The sequence below is a fragment of the Bos indicus x Bos taurus genome, chromosome 15, assembly GCF_003369695.1.
Source record: "Bos indicus x Bos taurus breed Angus x Brahman F1 hybrid chromosome 15, Bos_hybrid_MaternalHap_v2.0, whole genome shotgun sequence".
NCBI classification, from domain to species: Eukaryota; Metazoa; Chordata; class Mammalia; order Artiodactyla; family Bovidae; genus Bos; species Bos indicus x Bos taurus.
Window position 1 is genome coordinate 6,402,959 of NC_040090.1, and position 22,950 is coordinate 6,425,908.

General features: G+C 40.6%; 1 protein-coding gene across 1 annotated transcript in view; it reads left to right on the forward strand.

Moving 5' to 3' along the window:
• Positions 1-22,950, forward strand: part of NUP160 (nucleoporin 160) — a 44,319-nt gene that overhangs the window by 6,840 nt on the left and 14,529 nt on the right. Inside the window, exons 5-21 of the mRNA XM_027562354.1 lie at positions 730-808; positions 1,133-1,247; positions 1,928-2,086; positions 8,999-9,076; positions 9,352-9,449; positions 11,845-11,929; positions 13,427-13,495; positions 15,107-15,190; positions 15,493-15,663; positions 16,593-16,692; positions 16,962-17,127; positions 17,792-17,919; positions 18,012-18,172; positions 19,682-19,815; positions 20,685-20,755; positions 21,642-21,801; positions 22,416-22,485. Coding sequence (XP_027418155.1) covers positions 730-808; positions 1,133-1,247; positions 1,928-2,086; positions 8,999-9,076; positions 9,352-9,449; positions 11,845-11,929; positions 13,427-13,495; positions 15,107-15,190; positions 15,493-15,663; positions 16,593-16,692; positions 16,962-17,127; positions 17,792-17,919; positions 18,012-18,172; positions 19,682-19,815; positions 20,685-20,755; positions 21,642-21,801; positions 22,416-22,485 — 1,928 coding nt within the window. The remainder of the gene's footprint in view (positions 1-729; positions 809-1,132; positions 1,248-1,927; positions 2,087-8,998; positions 9,077-9,351; positions 9,450-11,844; positions 11,930-13,426; positions 13,496-15,106; positions 15,191-15,492; positions 15,664-16,592; positions 16,693-16,961; positions 17,128-17,791; positions 17,920-18,011; positions 18,173-19,681; positions 19,816-20,684; positions 20,756-21,641; positions 21,802-22,415; positions 22,486-22,950) is intronic.

Here is a 22,950-nt window from a genome sequence, read left to right on the forward strand (position 1 = left end):
AGCTTTTTCACTATCTTCTTTCACCTTTATCAAGAGGCTCTTCTTCACTTTCTGCCATAAGGGTGGTGTCATCTGCATATCTGACGTTGTTGATATTTCTCCCGGCAATCTTGATTCCAAGGCTTTGGTAGGAATAGTCTGTCCCCAGCTACCATTGTGGCTCATTCTCTCAACTCCTTTAGGTCCTTTCTCAGTGGGTGACCTGACCACTTTTTAAAATCGTAACGCACACCACCCCCTCCCCCCATTCACTGTACCCTTTCTGTGTTTTCTTTTTCTCCGCTTATGGCGTTCTGTTTACTTTGTTAACTGTCTGCTTCTCCCTTCCTCTCAATGGAATGTTAAGTTCCAGGAGGACAAGACTGTTTTCACTTGTATTTTCTGCTGTATCTCTCGCATTTAGAATTGTGCATAGCGCAGGAAAGTTACCGATTGTTGCTTTTGGAAAGAATGAAGTGCTGCTTCTGAGCAGCAACATGGGTTCCCATTTATGAATGGCAAAAATTTCCCCTTGGAATATAAAACTGCTGTTGCTATTGATCCAGTAATGATTCAGAATATTTTAGTTAGGAGAGATCTATGGAAAAGGTACAGCCTAAGACTTCCTTGGTATAGAAAGCTCACCCATTATAAATTCCTTGTTCACGGTTGCATGCTCTTGTGTTTGGGTTTCGCCAGGTATGGTCACGGGGCGCCTTGGGTATCACTGGCCTGTTTTCCATCTTGCAGGGGTGGTGTCAGTCGTGGAGCTGAAACAAAGCTCAGTGATGCAGCGCCTGCTCATAGGCTGGATGCCCACAGCTATCAGGTGAGTGGTCTCTAGCCGGTGAATCAGAGGGCCCAAGAGTGTGAGCTATTGCCCTGGTCAGCGGCAATTAATGCTTCCAGTCTGACTCCAAGACAAATAAACGTTATGCTGGAAAGAAGAAGGGTCTACACAACACTGCATTCTGTCTATAGTAACCGGACATAAGCCAGATAGAAAGTGTGCTGCCACAGCCCAGCCTGGAAACTTTTGCTCCTTCCGTTAAGATTGTACATTTAAAATTTTATTTAGTCTCTTAAATTGCAAACTCTAAGGATCGGGTAATTGGCACCAGTAAAACGCTAATGCTCAGCCTTCCGTTTTCAGAGGTGACCAGGGGCCTTCAGATCGTCCCCTGAGCCTTGCTGTGCATTGTGTCGAGCACAATGCCTTCATCTTTGCTCTCTGTCAAGATCATAAACTACGAATGTGGTCTTACAAGGTAAATGCTACATTGATAGTTACTGTAAGTTAAAATAGGATTGCGAATTGTAGAGAAATTGAAATAAGTCTTGTTTCCTCTCGTAAAGATGATCAGATCTCTTACTTTGGAAATGATGGGCCATTTCCAGATTCAGACAGTTTCATTTAATTTTATTTTCCATACACTTCTCCCCTAAATTTTTGTATTTTTATTTTGGAAAATTAAGTCCTACAGAAACGTTGAAGTGATACCAAGTATACTCTTCAGTTCAGGACAAATGTGGTTTTGAAATGCAAGTTGAGAGGCTTCTGCTGGTGGTCCAGTGTTTAAGATTCTGTGCTCCCAGTGCAGGGGTGCGTGTTTGATCCCAGTGCAGGGGTTGGGGAACTAGGGTCCCACATGCCACACAGTGTGGCCAAAACCTTTTTTTAAGATAAAAACTTTAAAAAATAAAATGCAAGTTGGTAAAATAGTGTTCAACCTTTGAATATGAAACAGCTACTGATTTTATCTATCAGACCAAAGAAATGTTTTCATCTCAACCCTTTAAAAAAAAAAAAAAAAACCTGTAGGGCCCTTCAGCAGATAAATTACATACGTTGCTAGATATGATGGATATGCATTCTTTAAAAAGGGAAGGAGTTTTTTTTCTATCTTGAATGTTCTTTAATACCACTTACTAAATCTTTTCTTGACAGGACCAAATGTGCCTGATGGTGGCTGACATGCTGGAGTTTGTCCCCGTAAATAAAGATCTCCGGCTCACTGCTGGGACTGGACATAAATTGCGACTTGCTTATTCCCCTTCCATGGGACTCTACCTGGGGGTATACCTGCATGCACCAAAGCGAGGACAGGTATGAGACAGATAAGACACGTATCGAGTTATTCTACGTGTACTGGCGTGGAGCAGTAGCTGCAGACTCGAGTCTCTTCAGCTCTTCACATCAGCCTCTAGATGTATCTTGCATTGTTTCCACACAAAAAAATGTTGCCACTTTTTGTGCTACTATGTGAATTGAAAGATCTTAAAGGAAAATTCAGGATGAAAGGAAGTAGAGAGTTTAGAGGAACGTGGAAGGAAAGTGAAGTGAAAGGCGCTCAGTCGTGTCTGACTCTTTGCAACCCCGTGGACTGTACAGTCCATGGAATTCTCTAGGCCAGAATACTAGAGTGGATAGCCTTTCCCTTCTCCAGGGATCTTCCCAACACAGGGAACTAACTCAGGTCTCCCACATGGCAGGCGGATTCTCTACCAGCTGAGCCACAAGGGAGGTCCATGGAAGCAAAGGTTAACCAAAACCAAACAAGAAAGAGCTAGTGTGAAAGTCTGAGTGAAGAAAATGGAGTTGTGAACGGGATGTAGGTATTGTTAAGTAGTGCAGCAGAAGTTAATTTTGCGAAATAATTTTGCTCATTATTCAAACATTAACTGTTACATGCCGATGAGGTATTCAGGATACAATACAGTGGTATAATGGTCATCTGAGAAGGCCTTACAAATAGCTGAGAAAAGAAGAGAAGCTAAAGGCAAAGGAGAAAAGGAAAGATATAACCATTTGAATGCAGAGTTCCAAAGAATAGCAAGGAGAGATATAAGAAAGCTTTCTTCAGTGATCAGTGCAAAGAAATAGAGGAAAACGATAGAATAGGGAAGATGAGAGATCTCTTCAAGAAGATTAGACATACCAAGGGAGCATTTCATGCAAACATGGGCACAATAATGGACAGGAACTGTATGGACCTAACAGAAGCAGAAGATATTAAGAAAAGCTGGCAAGAATACACAGAAGAACTGTACAAAAAAGATCTTCATGACCCAGATAATCACAAGGGTGTGATCACTCCCTAGAGCCAGACATCCTGGAATGCAAAGTCAAATGGGCCTTAGGAAGCATCACTATAAACAAAGCTAGTGGAGGTGTTGAAATAGCTGAGCTATTTCAAATCATAAAAGATGACGATGTGAAAGTGCTGCACTCAATATGCCAGCAAATTTGGAAAACTCAGCAGTGGCCATAGGACTGGAAAAAGTCGGTTTTGGTTCCAATCCCTAAGAAAGGCAATGCCAAAGAATGCTCAAACTACCACACAATTGCATTCATCTCACACGCTAGTAAAGTAATGCTGAAAATTCTCCAAGCCAGGCTTCAGCAGTACATGAACCATGAAATTCCAGATGTTCAGGCTGGTTTTAAAAAAGGCAGAGGAACCAGAGATCAAATTGCCAGCATCCATTGGTTCATAGAAAAAGCAAGAGAGTTCCAAAAAAAACGTCTACTTCTGCTTTATTGACTATACTGAAGCCTTTGACTGTGTGGATCACAACAGACTGTGGAAAATTCTTTAAAAGATGGGAATACCAGACTACCTTACCTGCCTCCTAAGAGATCTGTATGCAGGTCAAGAAACAACAGTTAGAACTGGACATGGAACAACAGTTTCATTTGAAACTGGTCCAAATGAACCAAATCGGGAAAGGAGTACGTCAAGGCTGTATATTGTCACCCTGCTTATTTAACTTATATGCAGAGTACATCATGAGAAACACTGGGCTGGATGAAGCCCAAGCTGGAATCAGGATTGCTGGGAGAAATATCAGTAACCTCAGATGTGCAGATGACACCACCCTTATGGCAGAGAGCAACAAGAACTAAGCCCTATGGCACAGCCAAATAAATAGATTGTTGGATATTGTGTTTGGCACAGTGCCGGGCCCTTTATGTACATTAACAGCAAATGCTTGGACTGTGTGCTTCCTCTGGACTCACACACCACACATACCATCCATTTAATCCTAGTGGCATCCCAGCGAGGTCGGGTTTGTCGTCCTCCCTCCACTGGAGCTCTGATCCCCATGCTGGGTGCTGATCTGTCTGGGTCCCCTCCTCACTCCCGTTGGGCTCTGGGGTCCCAGACCATCAGCAAACTCCAGGAGACAGTGAAGGACAGAGAAGCCCAGCGTGCTGCAGTCCATGAGTCAGGCACGACTGAGCGACTAAACAAGAGCGATCCCTCTCCAGGGTGCCCTTTCATGTGGATGCCCTCCGCACCCCCTCGGCACTGACACTGCGCTGGTCCACCCCCGTGCAGTGGACGCCCTCCTCGCCTCCTTGGGCTCTAGTCTCCAGCGTGGGCTGTCTCTCTGTGTGAACCCTCCTCGCCCTGCGTGAGTTTCCACCCTGCCCCAGGCCTTCCACATAGGTGGACGCCCCCTCTCCCTGCTCATGCTCATTGCCCGAAGCCAGGCTGCTGCCTGATACGGAGACTCTTCTTAGCCCCTTGGGTTCTTTTTTTGTTTCATTTTTTACCTTTTTGGCCAAGCTGCCTCGCGAGCAGAGTCTTAGTTCCTTGACCAGGGATCAAACCCATGCCTCCTGCATTGGAAGCTCAGAGTCTCAACCACTGGACCATAAGAGAAGTCATTAGTCCTTGGGTTCTTGATTCATGCCACCCTCTCCCTGGGCTCAGAAATTTGTTAGAATGGCCCACAGAACTCAGGGAAACACTCGCAGTTACTGGTTTATTATACAATAAATGCTGAAGATGTAGGTAGGGCAAGGTCCAGAAGGGTCTCGAGGCATTGAGGCGCACCACCGTCCCAGCACATGGATGTGTTCCCCAGCCTGGGCGCTCCCCACATCCCATAGGGATAGGGGTTTTTAAGGAGGCTTCATCACATAGGCATGATGGATTATTAAGCCAGTGGCCTTTCTTCCCTTTCTAGAAAATAGGGGTCTGGGCTGAAAGTTGCAAGATTCTATTCAGGCTTCCTCTTTCTGGTGACCAGTTGCCATCCTGAAGCTATCCAGGAGTCAGCTCTTGGAGCAAAAGGTGTTCCTGTCACTCAGGAAATGCACAGGGATTTAGGAGTCTGTGCCAGGAACCAGGGTCAAAGACCAGCTACTATAACAAAAGATGCTCCTAGTACCTCTGTCACCACTCAGAAGATTGCAGGTGTTTTAGGAGCTCCGTGTCAGGAGCCAGAGACCGACATGTATGTTCATTGCTACTTTGCAGACTCTGATAGCGATTTGTTAACTCTAGATCATACTAAAAAGCATCGCCATCTTAGCAGTATTAAGGTTTCTGCTTCATCAACATGGGATGCTTTTCCATTTAATGTTTTATAGTTTTCATGATACAGGTTTTGTAGGGTTTTTGTTTTTTTTTTTTTTTGCATTTTAACATAAGATTTTTAATTTTTTGATTTTATAAATTGCTGGACAATTAATATTGGATACATAGGATACATAGTTGGGATATTGGATACATAGGAAAGCAACACTTGTTATTCTTAAATATATACATACATATATGTATATACATAACATTCATTGAAATAATGAAATAAGTTTCCAACTTTATGGCTTAATTTTATTTAAACAGTGATTTTGCTTTTTAGTAGTTTTTAATCAACTTATTCCTATGTATTTTATTCCTTTTGATACTATTGTAAGTGAAGTTATCTTCATTTCAGGTTCCTCATTGCAGGTTTATAGAAATATAATTCACTTTTTTATATTGATTTTATATATACTGAACTCTTTTTAGTTCTAGTAGTGTTATAGTGGAATCCTTGGGACTTCCTATTTATAGGACGGCAACATCTGCAAATAAAGATAGTTTTATTACTTCCTTTCCAATTTATGTGCCTTTTCTTTTTTTGTCTTAATTTCCTTGAACAGATCCTCCAGTATAGTGTTGGATAGAAGTGACAAGAGTTGACACCCTTGTCTTATTCCCAGTTTAAGAGAGAAAGCTTCGGGTGTTTCACCACTGAGTATGATGTTAGCTGTGTATTTTTTGTGTTGAGGAAGTTCCTGTCTATTCCTAGCTTGTTGAATTTTTATCATGAAAGAGTATTCAGGTTGGTGCCACTGTGACATTGGGAGATCAGTAATGTCACCCACTCTTGCTTTTTTGCATAATCAGTGCAAATATTAACACGATGAAAAGGGCAAATGATGTAGAATTACTGTGAAGAGTTTTGACCTCACTGACCCCCTGAGATTAGTCTCGGGGACTCCAGGTGTCTGTGGACCACATTTTGAGACTCTCTGCTCTAAAGATTACACTGAGATTGGATGTGTTATTCTAGGATTAGGGTCAAAGTGAGCAGAGCTACTACCTCCTTTGGTCTAAGCATTAAGGTTCTATTAATGAAGCCTAAAATCAGATACACTTCATTTTTAGCAGCCATGTAATGCTGGTGTGCCTGTTCAGAGTATAATGAAGTTGAGGTCTTTTTTTTTTTTCTTTTTCTAAACAAAAACTGCTCTTCAGAATGTTTTTTTCTCCCTAACCTGCACATTTGAAGTTTGGTGGTGTTTTTTACAGACTTATTTGTTGGTTGCGGTGGGTCTTTGTTGCTGCACAACAGCTTTCTTTTAGCTGGGGTGAGTTGGGGCCGTTCTTGGTTCGGATGTGTGGGCTTCTTGTGGCGATGGCGTCTCTTGTCGTGGAGCACAGTCGCCGTTGATCGGAGGCCTCTAGGATCTTCCTGGACCAGGGATCGAACCGGTGTCCCTTGCATTGCAAAGCAGATTCTTAACCACTGGACCACCAAGGAAGCCCTGTTTGGTCTTTTTAATCTCTGTGGTAGTTTACATCCATTCCTGTTAGTTTCATTTGTTTCTTCTTGGTTTTCTTTTGGTTCTTTGGACACTAATTCTGTTAAGTGCATTAATTTAATCATTCTCAGCATCATGTCCTCGGTGTTATATTATGCCATATGTATTTCCATCTGGGCTTCCTTGGGCTCAATGGTTAAGAATCCACCTGCAATGTAGGAGACATGGGTTTGATCCTTGGGTTTGGAAGATCCCCTGGAGGAAAAAATGGCAACCCACTCCAGTATTCTTGCCTGGGAAATGCCATGGACAGAGGAGCCTGGTGGATTATAGTCCATGGGGTCGAAAAAGAGTCAGACAGGACTTAGCCACTACATAATAACAATAATAGTTTCCATCTAGGACACTAATGAAAATCTCAAACAGAAGTGCCTTAGACCTGTGATGTGGTCTGTGGAATGGTCCTGGGCCACAAACTGTTACTAGTTTGCAGTAGAATAAATATAGAAACTGAGAGAACAGAAGCATAAGTGATTTGACATTGCCACAGACATTCATGGTTTCTGTATGTCATGAAAGTGTCTTTCTGAGGGACTTGTCTAGCGGCCCAGCAATTTAAGACCCCACGGTTCCCCTGCAGAGCGTGCAGGTTCAGTCCCCGCTCGGGGGATTAGGATTCCCACATGCCACCCAGTGGAGCACCCCCCCCCCCAAAAAAAAAAAAGAATATTAGTCTGGAGCAGGTTAAAAAATGAAAGAAAAAAAAAAAGCGTTCCTTTACCACAGGTGGTTTGAGAAGCGCTGCACTAGACCAGCATTCTTCCAACTTTTTGGCTGGAAGATACAACAAATAGTTTACGTTGCCATCTGGACACCCTTATGTGGCAATGGACATGTAACAGAAAACGGTTTTCATGAGAGTGTTCACCATGGGTGATCAGCCGATAAACTCTTAATCTTTTTTTTTCTCTTAAATGCTGGATGAGACCTACTAAGTTGATTCATGTCTCAGTAGTGCTTTGGGATATGTAGCTTGTGAAATGTAGCTGGAGGCGGGAATGAATGTGACCACTACATATTTTTCTCATGCTTCGTACCAGTCTATTTTTCTCTCAAAGGGAATCACTGTATTTTTTTTAAAGCTTCTTGTGAACAGTTGCTTATGTTACCAGGATAGAATCTTCATGGCTCTTATTAGTTTATCGTATATTTTCTTTGTAAAAAAATTATTTAAAATAATGTTCATTAAATATTATTTTTGAGTTTGACATCTTTTTTGTTTTGGCAGTAGAGTTAAATATGAAACATGAATTATTTTGTAGGTTTTTGTTTGTAGTGAGGATTGACTTGAGTTGATTTTTATCATGTGTATGTTTTAAATTATTTTTGGTAAAAGCATTAAAAATAGGTTTCTGACCGTAGATTCTACTTCATACCCAAGGATAGCTACCATGGCAGGGGGAAATAGTAAATATCAAGTGTTAGGAGGATGTGGAGACATTGGAACCCTTTTGCATTACCGGTGGGGATGTAAAATGCTACAGCCACTGTGGGGTACAGCTTGGCAACTCTTCAATTTCCGTATGATCAAGCAATTCCTCTTCTGGATATATACCCAAAAGAATTCAAAGTAGGGTCTTGATATTTGTACACCCACATTATTAGCAACAATATTCCCAATAGCCATAAAATGGAAGCAACCTAAGTCTCCATCGATGACTGAGTGGATGAACAAGATGTGGTGTTTACATAAAACGGAATATGATTCAACTTTAAGAGGAAAGAAATTGACACATGCTGCAGCGTGGGTAAACCTTGAGGATATTGTCCTAAGTGAAAACACAGACCCTAAAAGACAGGTACCATTATGTCGAGGAGTCAAGATCCTAGAGATAGATAGGATGCTGGTTGCCCAGAGCTGGGCAGTGGGAGGGGTGGGGGGGGGAATGGGGGATTTAACAAATACAGGGTTTCTGTTTTGAAAAACAAAAAAAAGTTTTGGAGATTGGTTGCACAAGTATAAATGTACTTAATACTACTAAGCTGCACAGTTAAAAATAGTTAAGAAGTGCTACTTATATTTTATCACACATATTTTTTAAAAATAAGTTTTTGAATGCTAATAAGCCTTTCTTGCTTAGAAAAATGGCATCTTGGTTATTTCAAGTATTAACTTAGCAACTTGTTTTTTATCAGTTCTGCGTTTTCCAGTTGGTGAGCGCCGAGAATAACCGCTATAGCCTAGATCACATCTCCTCACTGTTCACTTCTCAGGTAGGTTGAATCATGCTTTGCATATCACACAAGTACAGGAAAGAAGTACTGGCTAACTTACCTGTTGTGATGGGATTATAATCTTAAAGTGGAATGTTTAATGAAACTTCGTCCAAACGAAATTTGATTTGGGTTTCACCCGGTTCACACGGCACCATCTTCAGTTTTCATGTTTTTACGTCTCCTGCTTATAAGTGTAGCTCACCATAAAGTAGTACCTTTTCGGTCTTATTTTAACCTCTTTTTGTTTGTTTCCTCCCTACATTTCTTTCCAGGAGACACTGATTGACTTTGCCTTAACCTCCACGGATATCTGGGCCCTGTGGCACGATGCTGAGAACCAGACAGCTATGAAATACATCAACTTTGAACAGTAGGGGTCCCTCTCCTCTGTCCTCCTGCCTTGCCCCAGGCAGAGTCACACTCAGAAAAGAAGGGAGCTCCTTGTGTAGGACAAAAGTCAAATGTGTGCATTTAAAGGATTCAACCCTGGGTTTGCCTGTTTTCTGACATACCTTCTGTTTCATTTTGCATTCTTACCTTAACGGTTTTAGGACAAAAAAAGGATTCTTAGAGTTGGAATGACACAAAAAAATATGCATATATACCATATTTATTGGGAGAGACAGCACATATCCAAAATACTTCTTTTTTTGTTTGTTTTTCAAACAAGCTCTGGGTGGTTTTATTAAAAGTTGTACATGATTGACTTTTTACCAGCCTGTTCTGGCACGACCCGTTCCCCTGCACCCGTGACAGCCAGTGTACAAGTTCTCGTATTTTCCACGTGCTCTGCCAGTTCCGTGTTAATACTCCTATAGCGACGGAGGCCTGTTTGAGCTAATGTGGCCTAATACTGTACTTCACATTTCCCCGAGGCTGGGTGCTTGGCAAGGATGGCCAGTTTCGCTTTGCCTTGTCTGATCGTTTTCAGCGTTTGCTCATACCCCAGCACCTACTTTCCACTTTTCATGACGGGTTGGAGCCTAGAGTTGAGCAACTCCAGCGACTTTTTCATGTTCATGGTCTTCCTGCCTTACATGCAGGATGCCCCCAGCCAAGGGCAGCCTCCAGGAAGGCTGGGGAGCGAGAAAGGTCCCCAATACTTGTAATCTGCACATTTCCTTTGTTTTTAAGCAAAGGCCGTTTCTGATACCTACAACTTCCAAGAGTCACTGCAGCGCCTTTGAAGTCTCAGTGTCCTCACCCTAAGATAAAAAGTAGATTCTACAACAGTGCTTCTCAAACTTTGTTTTTTAAACAGGAAACCCTTTTTTTTTCCCCCTCCAAAGATAATGAACTCCAGTATATATAACAAAACCAGTATTTTATGAATATAAAATTATAACACAATTTAACATGTTGATAATCTCTAATATTAGATATGTTTGGTATATCTGTTATTTTTATTTACATGATATTCATTTTAAGATTTTTAACAGTTACAAAACACATTTAAGAACCAGTTTTGAGTCAGACACTTGTGTAATTCCTGAAACATCTGAAGGATTCCCTGGATCCTATTTTGATGCTCCTGGAACTACAGTTGACCCTTGAACAGCATGGATTTTGAACTGTGGGGTCCACTCAATACATCGATTTTTTTCATAGTACTTACTGTTGGATCTACAGTTGCTTGAATAAGCTATACCTGGGTTTTTGGGGGTCAGCACTTGTAAATCCCCCATGTTGTTCAAGAGTCAACTATAAAGTAATTGTACCCGAGGGGTCCCTCATGAAACCCATATTCTAGATAAGAATTCTAGGAGTGGTTGCCCCCAGGTTGACCCTGAACCACACCTCAGAAAATAGAGCGTACTCCTCACAGATGGCATTCAGGCAGAGTGGGTTAAAAAAGCAAAGAATCCAGTGTCGGGTGAGTTTGAAATCTGGTTCTCCAACTTACTAGCTGTGAGATACCCTAAACCTCACTTTGGACATCTTAAAATGAGGGCAGTGTATCCTTCCAAGAATTATCATAAGGTATAAATGAAGTGTGGGATTCCCTGGTAGCTCAGCTGATAAAGAATTCGCCTTCAATGCAGGAGACCCCAGTTTGACCTGAGTTGGGAACGTCCCCTGGGGAAGGGATAGGCTACCCACTCCAGTATTCTTGGACATCCCTGGTGGCTCAGATGGTAAAGAATCCACCTGCAATGCCGAAGACCTGGGTTCAATCCCTGGGTTGGGAAGATCCCCTGGAGAAGGGAAAGGCTACCCTCTCCAGTATCCTGGCCTGAAGAATCCCCATGGACAGAGGAGCCTGGCAGGCTACAGTTCATGGGGTCACAAAGAGTTGGACACGACTGAGCAACTAAGCACATACATGAGGTATATCCAGAATTACCCCTGCAGAAGGTGTAGCATATGGTAAGTGTAGAATGAAAGTTAGCTATTATTTGTAGATTTGTGTTTAGAGTTTTAATTCAGGAAGATGCCTATTAAGAGAAGTAAGAACACCTCTATAATCCAGACTCTGCTATGAATATGTTTCTCTTTTTGGAAACCATTTTAAATAGAATTGATCTAGGACTTCCTGGTGGTCCAGTGGTTAAGATTTCATGCTGTCATTGCAGGGTGCATGGGTTCATCTCTGGTCAGGGAAATTTCACATGTTGCCTGCTGCAGCCAGAAAAAAATAGAATTGATCGAGCAGTAGTTGCAGAGCTCAGCAGCGGGACCCTTCCTGCCCACATACTGCTAACCGCGTAAGCTTCATTTTTATTCATCATCTTTATGTAGACTGATGGACTTTTTTCTCTCTCTAGTAATGTTGCAGGTCAGTGGAGTCCAGTTTTTATGCAGCCTCTGCCAGAGGAAGAAATCGTCATCAGAGATGATCAAGACCCCAGAGTAAGCAACACTGAAGTTTTATATAAGGAGATGATTTACCCTGATCATCAGTTTGAGAAGAACCAGTTGTATTAGCAGAACTCTTTAAGCTGCAGATGAAAGAAACCCACCTCAAACTGCCTTAAGCTGAACATATTGGCTTGTGCTGCTGAGAAGTTCAGAGTTACCTGGTTTCAGCCATGGCTGGAATAATGCCTTTAGGGCTTCATCTCTCCTTTGTCTCTATTCTGCTTCCCTCCTTTTTGGGTTTATTGTTGGGCAGAGCGCTTCTGTTCTAGGTCATGGAGTTGACCCTGGCCTGGCATGGTCATTCTGATCAGAAGGAATAGAATATTCTGGCTTGGCATGAGAAACATGTCCAGCCTGGACCTTCTTATTGTGGAGGGTGAAGTTCAGTTGGGTGTGGGTGTAGGAGGAGTGATTCTTCAGAGAAAGATAAGGGGTTTGTTAGTAAAAGAAAGGGAAATGGATTCTGGGCAGGCACAGACCATGGGTGTCCACTATACTAACCGTGTGAATAGATGCATAAAAACTAGAAACAAAATAAATTCTGATAGAGGTATATGCTATGAAGAACACAACTTTAAAAGGCAATGCAGTAGAGAACAAAACAGGCCAGGCTCCCTGTTTTTCAGGGACATCCTCAAGGTAAACAAAAAAACTTGATTCTTTACTGTTAAAATGAACTTAAAGATTATGGGTTCTGGATCTGAGACATTAACTCTTTGTAAGATTGGGAAACCCATTTTGAGTATCTGAAATTGAATATTGCTATATTTTTAATCCAAAGAGTTTATTGGCATTTAACTTTGATCTAGAAGTCAAAATCACATGCTGATATTTAAAAGTTCTTGTTTTTCTCCATTTTGGTCATTTTATAAATGTCCCTCAGAACCTCAGTGGAAGGAAGGAAATTTGAATGAAGGTCAACCAAATTTGCTGCTTATTGGCAAATCTGGTTTATAAAATTTGATCAAAATAATTAGACAATATGAGACTTTCCATTTTGTTCTCCCTACTTCATGTCCCCACTTGTTAGAGCTTATTGCAGTTTCGCTTGTTTGTTTTTATGTATATAATGCCTGTTCTTATTGGTTCCTTTCCTTTTTATATGTGAACCATAAATGAGGCCTTTTGTGGATGGTGTGGAAACCAGCTTAGTTTAATTGTTCTCTTACTGGTGTTTATGACTAATAACCTAGATAAGAACTCTTCCCTTTTAAGATTGGCGTTTGACAAGCTGACCCACTGAAGTGCTCCGAAGGAACACAGCATTCTCAGTGTAGTACATCCAATTGGTTCAGAATGCTAGAGGCTTCGCTCAGTGTGAAAATATATGACTGCTCCGCCCCTCTGCTCTGTGCAGAAGGCAGAATTTCTACATTCACATAGTAGAAATGCAGACTTTGGTTTTAATGTGTTGGATTCCTCATTCAAATTTTTCCAAATTTTATCTTTTTTAGAATGATGCTAATTCTTGCTTCCATGTTCTAACAGGAGATGTATTTGCAGAGTCTTTTTACACCAGGGCGATTCATTAATGCAGCTTTATGTAAAGCTTTACAGGTCAGTGAAAAAATATTTCGTGTTGATCTAAGACTCTCCTATTGCTATCATTATGTAGTTAATGATTACTGTTAATTTTGTTTTGCACGTACTAACCCCAACATAGTTTTGCGATCGTACATACAGGCATTTATAAATACTGTTGTAATTTTTTTTACTGTTCTTTCCGTAAGAATACCAAGAGTCCCAGTGTGGAGAGAGGATTGAGGGCACTTTCCCACTGATAGTAAAGAAGAAACTTGTACCGTTGTAAAAACATACCTACTACACTGTATGTACTCTCTATACTAGAAAGAAATTTTAAATGTTTTCTTGGATAGGTTTGCTGGTACAGTTTTTTACCCTTTTGTTAGTACAGCAAAGGTCTGACTTGGTTCGGGTTTAAGAAAACTCTTAAAAAAAAAAATCTAAGCTTCAAAGTTATAGGGTATAAGAGATGCAAGTCACTTAGAGACTTCATTAAATTGCCACTTAGCTTCATGAATTTGAAATAATCACTCACAGAATTAAAAAATCCCTTAGAATCTCCTGATCTGACTTCCCACACAAAGCAGAAATACCTTCTGAGGCTTCTCTGACAGATAGGTAGTCAGCTTCTAATTGTCTCTGCCTCCAGTGACAAGTATCTCAGCTCCTCCTGTGTGACTTATCATTCAGAACTGTGCCATCTGAAAGTTTATCCCAGGGTATTCCCTGGCAGTCCTGTGGTTAGGACTCGACACCTTCACTCTTGGGGCCCAGGTTCAGTCCCTGTTTGGGGAACTAAAATCCCATAAGCCACGTGGTACAGCCAAAGAAAAGTCCATCCTGGTATTAGATCAGATTTAATCCTGCATCATTTAGGTGGCATCTTTCTTTGTGAACTTCGCAGAACATGGCTCTTTTCTATAAAGCGGCTCGTCAAGTATTTTAAGCGTTTTCCTTGTTATCTTTCTCCAGGCTCAGTACACCCAGTCCCTTAACTTGCTCCCAGGTGATGTGGTTTCCAGATCCTTGACTTTTCTTCTGGGTACATTCTTGAATATCTGGCTGTTCTGTGTTTTCTTTTTTCTAATAAAACTCCAGGATGACACAATCACTTACTTCTAAGGCATTATTTCTTTCATCTCATCAGCACTTCCTGTTAACAGTAATCAATGTACGATTTCTCATGGTGTCTCTTGCAGACTGAGATCCTGAATAGTTAGTAAGGCACCGATCACAAGCTTTACTTTAGGAGAGTCTTTCCCAGTAGAGTGACCTACCTCCAGCACTACTCTCGCTCACCTTTGCGCCTGTCAGGATGTATATATTTGGCATCATCTTCCTTCCAGCTGAACAGTAGATGTTATGTTTCCTTTTGTTTTTTGTAATGACCCAAATGTACCCTATTATAATTCTTGCAGGCTCATGAGTTTTTATAGTTTATCCTGGACTATATAAACTATTTCAACTTGCTGTGATCTCACAATTAGAAATTATTTGCACAATGTTAAGAGTAAATGTGTTATTTCAGGCATGTCCAGCGTCTATTGTATTGTTATATATTGCCTCAGCGTCTTCTGGAGTATTTTCTATTTAGTTTTTAGTATTATGTGGCACTCTAAAGTGTCTCTTTGTGTCTCTTTTCAGATTTTCTGTCCAGGAACTGAGAGGAATTTAGATCTTTCCTGGATGGAACTAAAGAAAGAAGTTACTTTAGCTGTTGAAAGTGAGGTGAGGTTTGATTAAAGAAAGAAAGACAATTTCTTTCATCTCACTGTGGGGCAGATTGGTACCAAGAAATTGTTCAAATTGTTCATTGGACCTTGTTGCTAAGAAATATAAAACTCTAGACCTTTTAATTAAAGAATTAGATACATATTTACAGAGGCTATGGCATATATACTTTCCTATATTTTAAGGAATATTCACTTCCCTATAGTTTAATAAAATGATATTAAACATTTATGTTTGGTGGAAGAAAATATCCCAAATGGTATCAAGAGTTTCTTTTTTCTTTTTTTTGTCTTTGCCAGCTCCAAGGAAGTGTAACTGAGTATGAATTCTCCCAGGAGGAGTTCCGAAGTTTACAGCAGGAATTCTGGTGCAAGTTCTATGCCTGCTGTCTTCAGTATCAGGAAGCCCTTTCCCATCCTCTTGCCCTGCATTTGAATCCACACACAAGCATGGTGTGCCTGTTGAAGAAAGTAAGAGAGCAGAAATACACGGAAGAACTCCTGTGGGCTGTTCAGTGGGTCTTTCAGAGTGCAGTGTCTGTTGTATACTGGAGTTAGCTTTTAGGACTTTGGTGGGTTTTCTCTTGAGGGGGGGAGGGCAACCTCAGAATTATGGTTAATTTGTGTTTAAATAGTCTTCTGCACTATTTACACTTTTCTGCATCTTGTTCACCTGTTACATTGAAGTGATTCCTAATTTGAAAGTTATGAGAATAGCACAAAGCACTTCTAAATCCCCTTCACCCAGATTCACCATTTATTAACTTTCATTTGCTTTTCCTCTTGAGCCACTTGAGAGTTAGTTGTAAATATCATGCCCCTTGGTCCTGACACATTTTAGCGTGTACCTAAGCACAGCAGCATTCTTTCATAACTGCAGCACAATTTAAAGATCAGGCAGTTTGATATTGGTTTATATTCAGATTTTACTAGTTGTGCTTAGAATTTTTCTTCCTTGATCTAGGATCCAATTCAAGGTCTTGCATATATTGAGTTGTCATGTTTCTTTACTTAATCTCCAACTGTTGTCAGCCTTTCTCTGTCTTTCATGACACTAACTTTTTAAACTACTTATTTATTTGGCTGCATCTGGTCTTAGGTGCGTCCTGTGGGGTCTCCGTTGCCGCATGCGTACTCCCTAGTTGTGGTGAGAAGGCTTAGTTGCTCCGGGCCATGTGGGACTTAGTTCCCCGGCCAGGAATCAAGCCCTTGTGCCCTGCATTGCAAGGCAGATTCTTAAGGAAGTCCTGACGTTGATCCTCTTTGAAGGTTACACCTGTAATTTGGTAGAGTGTCCTTCAGTTTGGATTTGTCTGGGGTCTCCTCATGATAAGATTCAGGTCTCAACTATTCTATACCTTTAAACACTGAAAAAAATAATATATTTTTTATATTTTCAGGGGTACCTGTCTTTCCTTGTGCCTTCCTCCTTAGTGGATCATTTGTATCTCCTCCCTGATGAGAATCTTCTGACAGAGGATGAGACAACCATATCTGATGGTAAGAGTGATTATTATGTCCACATCCAGGCTTCTTTCTCCATAAGCCCTATACTTTCATTCAAACAGATACAAAAAACATCGACGGCCACTGTGACCTTTCCTGGTCAGTGTACCTCATTGTACATTTAAAAAAAAAAAACTGAAGAGGCCTAAGCATCTCCAAGACTTCAGATAGCTACCTGTCATGTATTCTTAATATCTTTTAGTATAATATTAACTAGCAGCTCTTCATTGACCTGAGACGTGAATGTCACCTTCCTCTTACAGACGTGGATGTTGCTCGGGATGTCATGTGTCTTATAAAATGCCTCCGGCTGATTGGAGAGTCAGTAACTATGGATATGTCAGTAATGATGGAAATGAGCTGTTACAACCTACAGTCTCCAGAAAAGGCTGCAGAACAGATTCTGGAAGATTTGATCACTATTGATGTGTAAGGAGAATTTAGGGTAAAGTCCATTTCCTAATGGAAATTTAGCAATTCTTAGTGTCAATATCAGGTTTGAATGTAATTCAGATATGTACAAAGTAGTGGCTTAAAGTGAGTTGTCATGATTCTAAGTAGCTGGTTTCAGCTTTTAAACAGAAAATCTAACACATGAATTCAAGTCTGGAAACAAGACTCATGAATTATAGTCTAGCTGTTAACTATGAAGTGAAGTCGCTCAGTCGTGTCTGACTCTTTGCGACCCCATGGACTGTAGCCTGCCAGGCTCCTCTGTCCATGGGATTTTCCAGGCAAGAAAACTGGAGTGGGTTGCCATTTCCTTCTCCAGGGGATCTTCCCAACCCAGGGATCGAACCTGGGTCTCCCGCATTGTAGGCAGATGCTTTCACCATCTGAGCCACCAGGGAACTGAGCTGTAAATTCTAAAATGTAAACATATTTTCCTCTAATACATTTTGTCTGTCATTTCTGGGAAAAAATGAAGGAAAATTTGCTACATGGCATGAAAGTATCTTATATACCAGAGTGATTACTTCACTCCTATATTACATGGCTGGTTTTCCTGTTTCATAGAGCATTTACCTTACAGGAGCGTAAAGAGTCTATCATGTACATTCTCAGAAGTAATGGTTTTCTAACTTCCTTACAGAGACAATGTGATGGAGGATATTTGTAGTAAACTGCAGGAGATTAGGAACCCAATCCATGCCATCGGACTTCTAATACGGGAAATGGATTATGAAACAGAAGTAGAAATGGAAAAGGGATTCAATCCAGGTAAATGACAAAGTAACACATATACCTTTTGATTTAGAGAAAACAATAATACAGTTAAATTTTTTTAATTATTATTATTTTTTAATTTACAGCTCAGCCTTTGAATATTCGAATGAATCTTTCTCAGCTGTATGGTAGTAGCACGTCAGGGCATATTGTGTGCAGAAGTGTGTGTAAAATTGCCAGCACACGCTTCCTCATCTGCCGAGACCTTTTGATCTTACAGCAGCTACTAATGAGGCTAGGAGATGCCGTAAGTACTACTTGAGGGAAAGCTTGTCAAATCTGAAACCTGGTCTTGACCTGCAGGCACGCGGCAGAGCATCAGCTCCAAGAGCACAGAGACATGTGTCTTTGTTTACTGCTCTGTCCCACGTGCTTGGCCCTTCGGGGGTGCTCGGTGAATGCACGCTGATTTAAGAATGAGTGAGCCTAAATTGCAGATTAAGAATGTATATGGGGGGAAGAAAAAGATTGTATATGAAGCAGGTTGTTTTACTCTTAACCTTTGTGTATATGATGGTGGGATAATATTCTAGGACACTCTCCCAAAATGTAGTATTAGTACAGCTCTGGATGTGATCACAGAGTACCATTTAGGATGGAGGAGAGAGGAAGAAAGAGAAAAAGAACTTCTCTATTTCTCCCGTGCAGGATTTTCCCTAAGCTGTTTTGAAATTGCAGAGTTGGTTTTGGGGTCCTCCCAGCTCCATTCTGTACCTCCCTTCCCATCCTCACCTTTTAGCCACCAGACTTGTGTTGCCAGACTGCTGTCCTTGTCTCTCCCCCTCCTCCCCACCTTGAACGTTTCACATTCCAAAGTTAACCTTTCTGCCCACCGTCAGAAGGCCCATTTATGTCACTCATCTGAGCCTGATAAGGAAGTAATCTGATTAAACTAATTCATATTAATATATAAATAAACAAAGCCCTTTGAAGCTCCTGGGGGTGTTTATACTTAAATCAGAATTCATTAACTCAAGTACATGGCTAATGGCAGAATTTCAGGTAAAAGATAAGGAGAAAACATTCTGGAAGATGATTGGTTTAGGACCACCAAGGAGAAGCAGGACCCTTTCCTGAAAGTTGTCTGTCTGTCTGCCTCACAGCTCATGGGATCTCAGTTGCTTGACCAGGGACTGAACCCAGGCTTTGGCAGTGAAAGCCCAAGTCCCAGCCACTGGACCACCATGGAGTTCTCTTTGTGGTTTTGTTTTTTGAGTCTGTGTTGTATTTTAATATTTATTTATCTGGCTGCATCCAGTCATAGCAGGTACCTGTGGGGTCTGTTCCCTGACCAGGGATTGAACCCATGCCCCTAAAGTAGAAGCGTGGAGTCTTAACCACCAGGCCAACAGAGAGTCCCAAAGCGACACACGTTTTTAAGGCTACTGATATTCTTGTCGAGCTTTCCTCTAATGCTCGTATTTATTTTTACCCAAAACCAGAAGATTAAGAAATGTCTTAGATTTCCCTGTTCCTCTTCTTGAGTCCTGAACCTACAAATTTGGTGCAAGTTAAGCAGTCTGTTACTGTTTTCTTTTTGGCCATCAGCTCCTGTGACCTGGTGAGCTGTTTTTTATTATTTTGTACTGTTAAGTGGGTAGATCCTTTTGCTGCCTGCTACCCAAAAATGTAATGGGTGTGTTGCTTTTATGTATGTCCTGTGTAACTGTGTTTGTTATTTTACCGCCACCTGAACCTAAGGGTTATCGTTACTAAATGCTATTTCCTGTCTCACCCACCCACCCATGACATATAGGTAATCTTGGGAGCTGGCCAGCTCTTTCAAGCCCAGCAAGACCTACTGCATCGAACAGCTCCCCTACTCTTATCTTATTACCTCATTAAGTGGGGAAGTCAATGCTTGGCAACTGATGTTCCAGTTGATACATTGTGAGTTTCAGTGTTCTGCTTATTTTAAAAATAAATTGTGAGCTTAATGATTCTTTTCCATTGTCTGATAGAAAAGCAAATTAAATATTATGCTGTAGCATGACATGCCTTTAAAATTCAGAGCTTTCAGATAACTCCATTTTCTAAAGGTTAAAGGCAAGTTATAAGAATGAAAATAATATAAAAAAAAAGAGTGAAAGCAATAAATATGTGTTATTGTATGTGTGTATGAATAATGGAAAGACAAACCCTGTGGAAAGCGAGAGAAGATGAGGTCAGCGTGCTGTATGACTCGGGGAGCTCCGCCCGGCGCTCTGTGATGGCCTGGGTGGGCGGATGGAGTGGACGCGGGAGGGAGGGGACATCTGTATACCTGTGGCTGATTCACGTTGACGTGTGACAGAAACCAGCACAATATTGGAAAGCAATTATCCTTCAGTTAAAAATAAATAAATTTTTTTTTTAAGTTGAGGTCACAGAGAAAGTTAGGCCACACACGAAAATATGCTAATTATCAAGAGAAGACTGAGATTCTTTATAACCAAAGTAAGAAAGAAAATTTAATGTGTACCTAAAAGACTGACGTTTCAGTTAGATAAGCCACTTTGTTTTCTGGCAAGGGAAGGCTTTTCAGGGCATGGAGGCCTAAGAAATTTCTGCTCTGGCTTTTCCTTGAAGGATCACTGGGTGATATGATGGAAACAGTCTAAACCATGGGTCATTTTCCAGATATTTTTGTGCTTTCAGTGGAGCTTTCATGTGTAATTTATTAGTGAAATTGACAGTGTTTTAATCGGCTAACTTGTTGAAGTAATGTTGTCATAGGAAAATTTATTGAGCTTTTTTGTTTTTTTCTCCCTTCCTCACAGGGAGTCTAATCTTCAACATTTGTCAGTACTGGAACTGACTGACTCTGGTGCTTTAACGGCAAATAAGTTTGGTAAGGACTGGACTGTGTATGCATTTGATTTTAAGTTTGGCATTTATTCGTGTTCATTAAGGTGGTCTTTTGCCACCTTTGCTTTAGAAAAGGTGCCTCGGCTGTGCTTTCGGTTAGAGAGGGTGTGAGCAAGCTTGTCCTGAGACCTCTCTGGTTGTGACAAGTAGTATCAGATCAGACTTAAATGAAGGGTGTTGCCTGTATATATGCGCTCGTGTGTGTTCTCAGTCGTGTCCAACTCTCTGTGACCCCCAGGCTCCTCTGTCCATGGGATTTCCCAGGCAAGAATATTAGAGTAGGTTGTCATTCGCTTCTCCGGGGGATCTTCCCAACCCAGGGACTGAATCCATCTCTCTGGTATGGGCAGGCAGATTCTCTACCACTGAGCCACCTGGGAAGCCATGTATATGTGTATGTACACACACACCCGCATACACATGTGTACAACTGCTTTTCCGTTGTATACTGATACTCCAGTGATTAATCACTTTTTTAATTTACTAAGTTCATATAGCTTTTATAATCTTGTCTTCATCAACAAATATTCAAAAGGAGTCCTCTCATGCTTGAGAACCATTCTGGAGAATTTATTTGTGTTTTGGTATAAAATTTAGACTCTTAGGACTATGTTTATTGGAAATACTTCAAGAGGAATGGCATGACTGTCATGTTTATTTAGTGGCTTTTTTATTGCATTTATGTAGTGCTTCATAGTTTACAGATTGCTTTTATTTATATTGCCATTGATTATACCAGTGATGCATTTTATGTTTTTAAATAATAAATGTTCTCTGTGACAGGTGTGAAATGAATTGGGAGGCTGTCTTAATTGAAAATTGATACTACTGTCACAAGTTGGTGACTGTTAAAACTTTTTATTTTTAAGTATCTAGCCCTCAGACAATTGTGGAATTATTCTTCCAAGAAGTTGCAAGAAAACACATTATATCTCATCTGTTCTCTCAACCAAAGGCACCTCTAAGCCAAACTGGATTGAACTGGCCAGAGATGATCACTGCAGTTACCAATTATTTATTGCAGCTCTTGTATCCTTTCATTTAAAAGCTAATTGAAGGTTTTTTTTTTCTATCCAAATAGTCTAAGATTCAGGAATATTCTGCCTGTATAATGAAAAATTTTAATGAGGTTGGATGTTTACCTCCCCCATCCCAATAAGAAATGATAGTTATTTTCAGGTATCCCCCCCCTTTTTTTTTTAATTTGTCTTTTTGCTCAGGGGTTGAGCCAGATTTTATTGGTGCACACACAGTTAATACCTAGATTGCTTTTAAAACACACATTTATCAAATATTTATTGAATGGTTTTGTATTCCAAGCCCTGTGTTAGGTACTGAGTATCCATTGGCATAGTAGGCTTGGGCAATATACTAGCTAAAATTAGAAGTGAGCACCAAGAGGTGAGATACCTGCTCTAGTTCTTTGTTGGTTGCATTCTAATGCAGGTGACTAGGCTCCTAGTCTATAACCTTTCCACTGTGTTTAATATTAAAGTTATATAGTTACGTGGGAAGAACATGTGTTGTACCACCTTTTCTTTACCTTCTTTTTAAAAACTAAGCCATTTCGTGGAGTTTGGGTGCCCAGTGTGTATATTTAAGCTTTACCAAAACAGTAAATACTCTCCTTAACCAATGACTAGGTGGCCTAGCAATCCTGGTTGTCTCTTCCTAGAATGTTTGATGGGAAATTGTCAGTATGTACAATTGCAGGTGAGTACCGTTGAACATTTCAGGACAGTTATTCTTGTAAAGAAGGAGATTTCTAGAACTTTTTTCTTTGTAAATGTTTCCTGCATTTTAATTGGGCTGATAAGACCCACAGTAATTTACACTGGATTACACAGAAACATACACCAGAGAGATTTTCTATACTTCATTCTTGGCAGTGTCATTCCTAACACAGTGTTTTATAAAGTACTTTTTTGTTAATTCTCTCTGTTGGGTTCTCTTTATAGAAAGAAAACGTATCATTGTCTTCATATAAATCCTTCACTGGAATCTAGTCAGTTGAGCCAGTAAATACCAAAAGTTGGAAGATTGCCAAGACGGAAAGTGTGTGTTTGTTTTCATGAGATAGTGTTATTAGAGTCCCGTTTGCTTTCTTAGAGTGTCTAATAACTTATTAATAGTTTAAGAATGGATTAACAGGATTTGGTTTTAACCTCCAGATGCTTT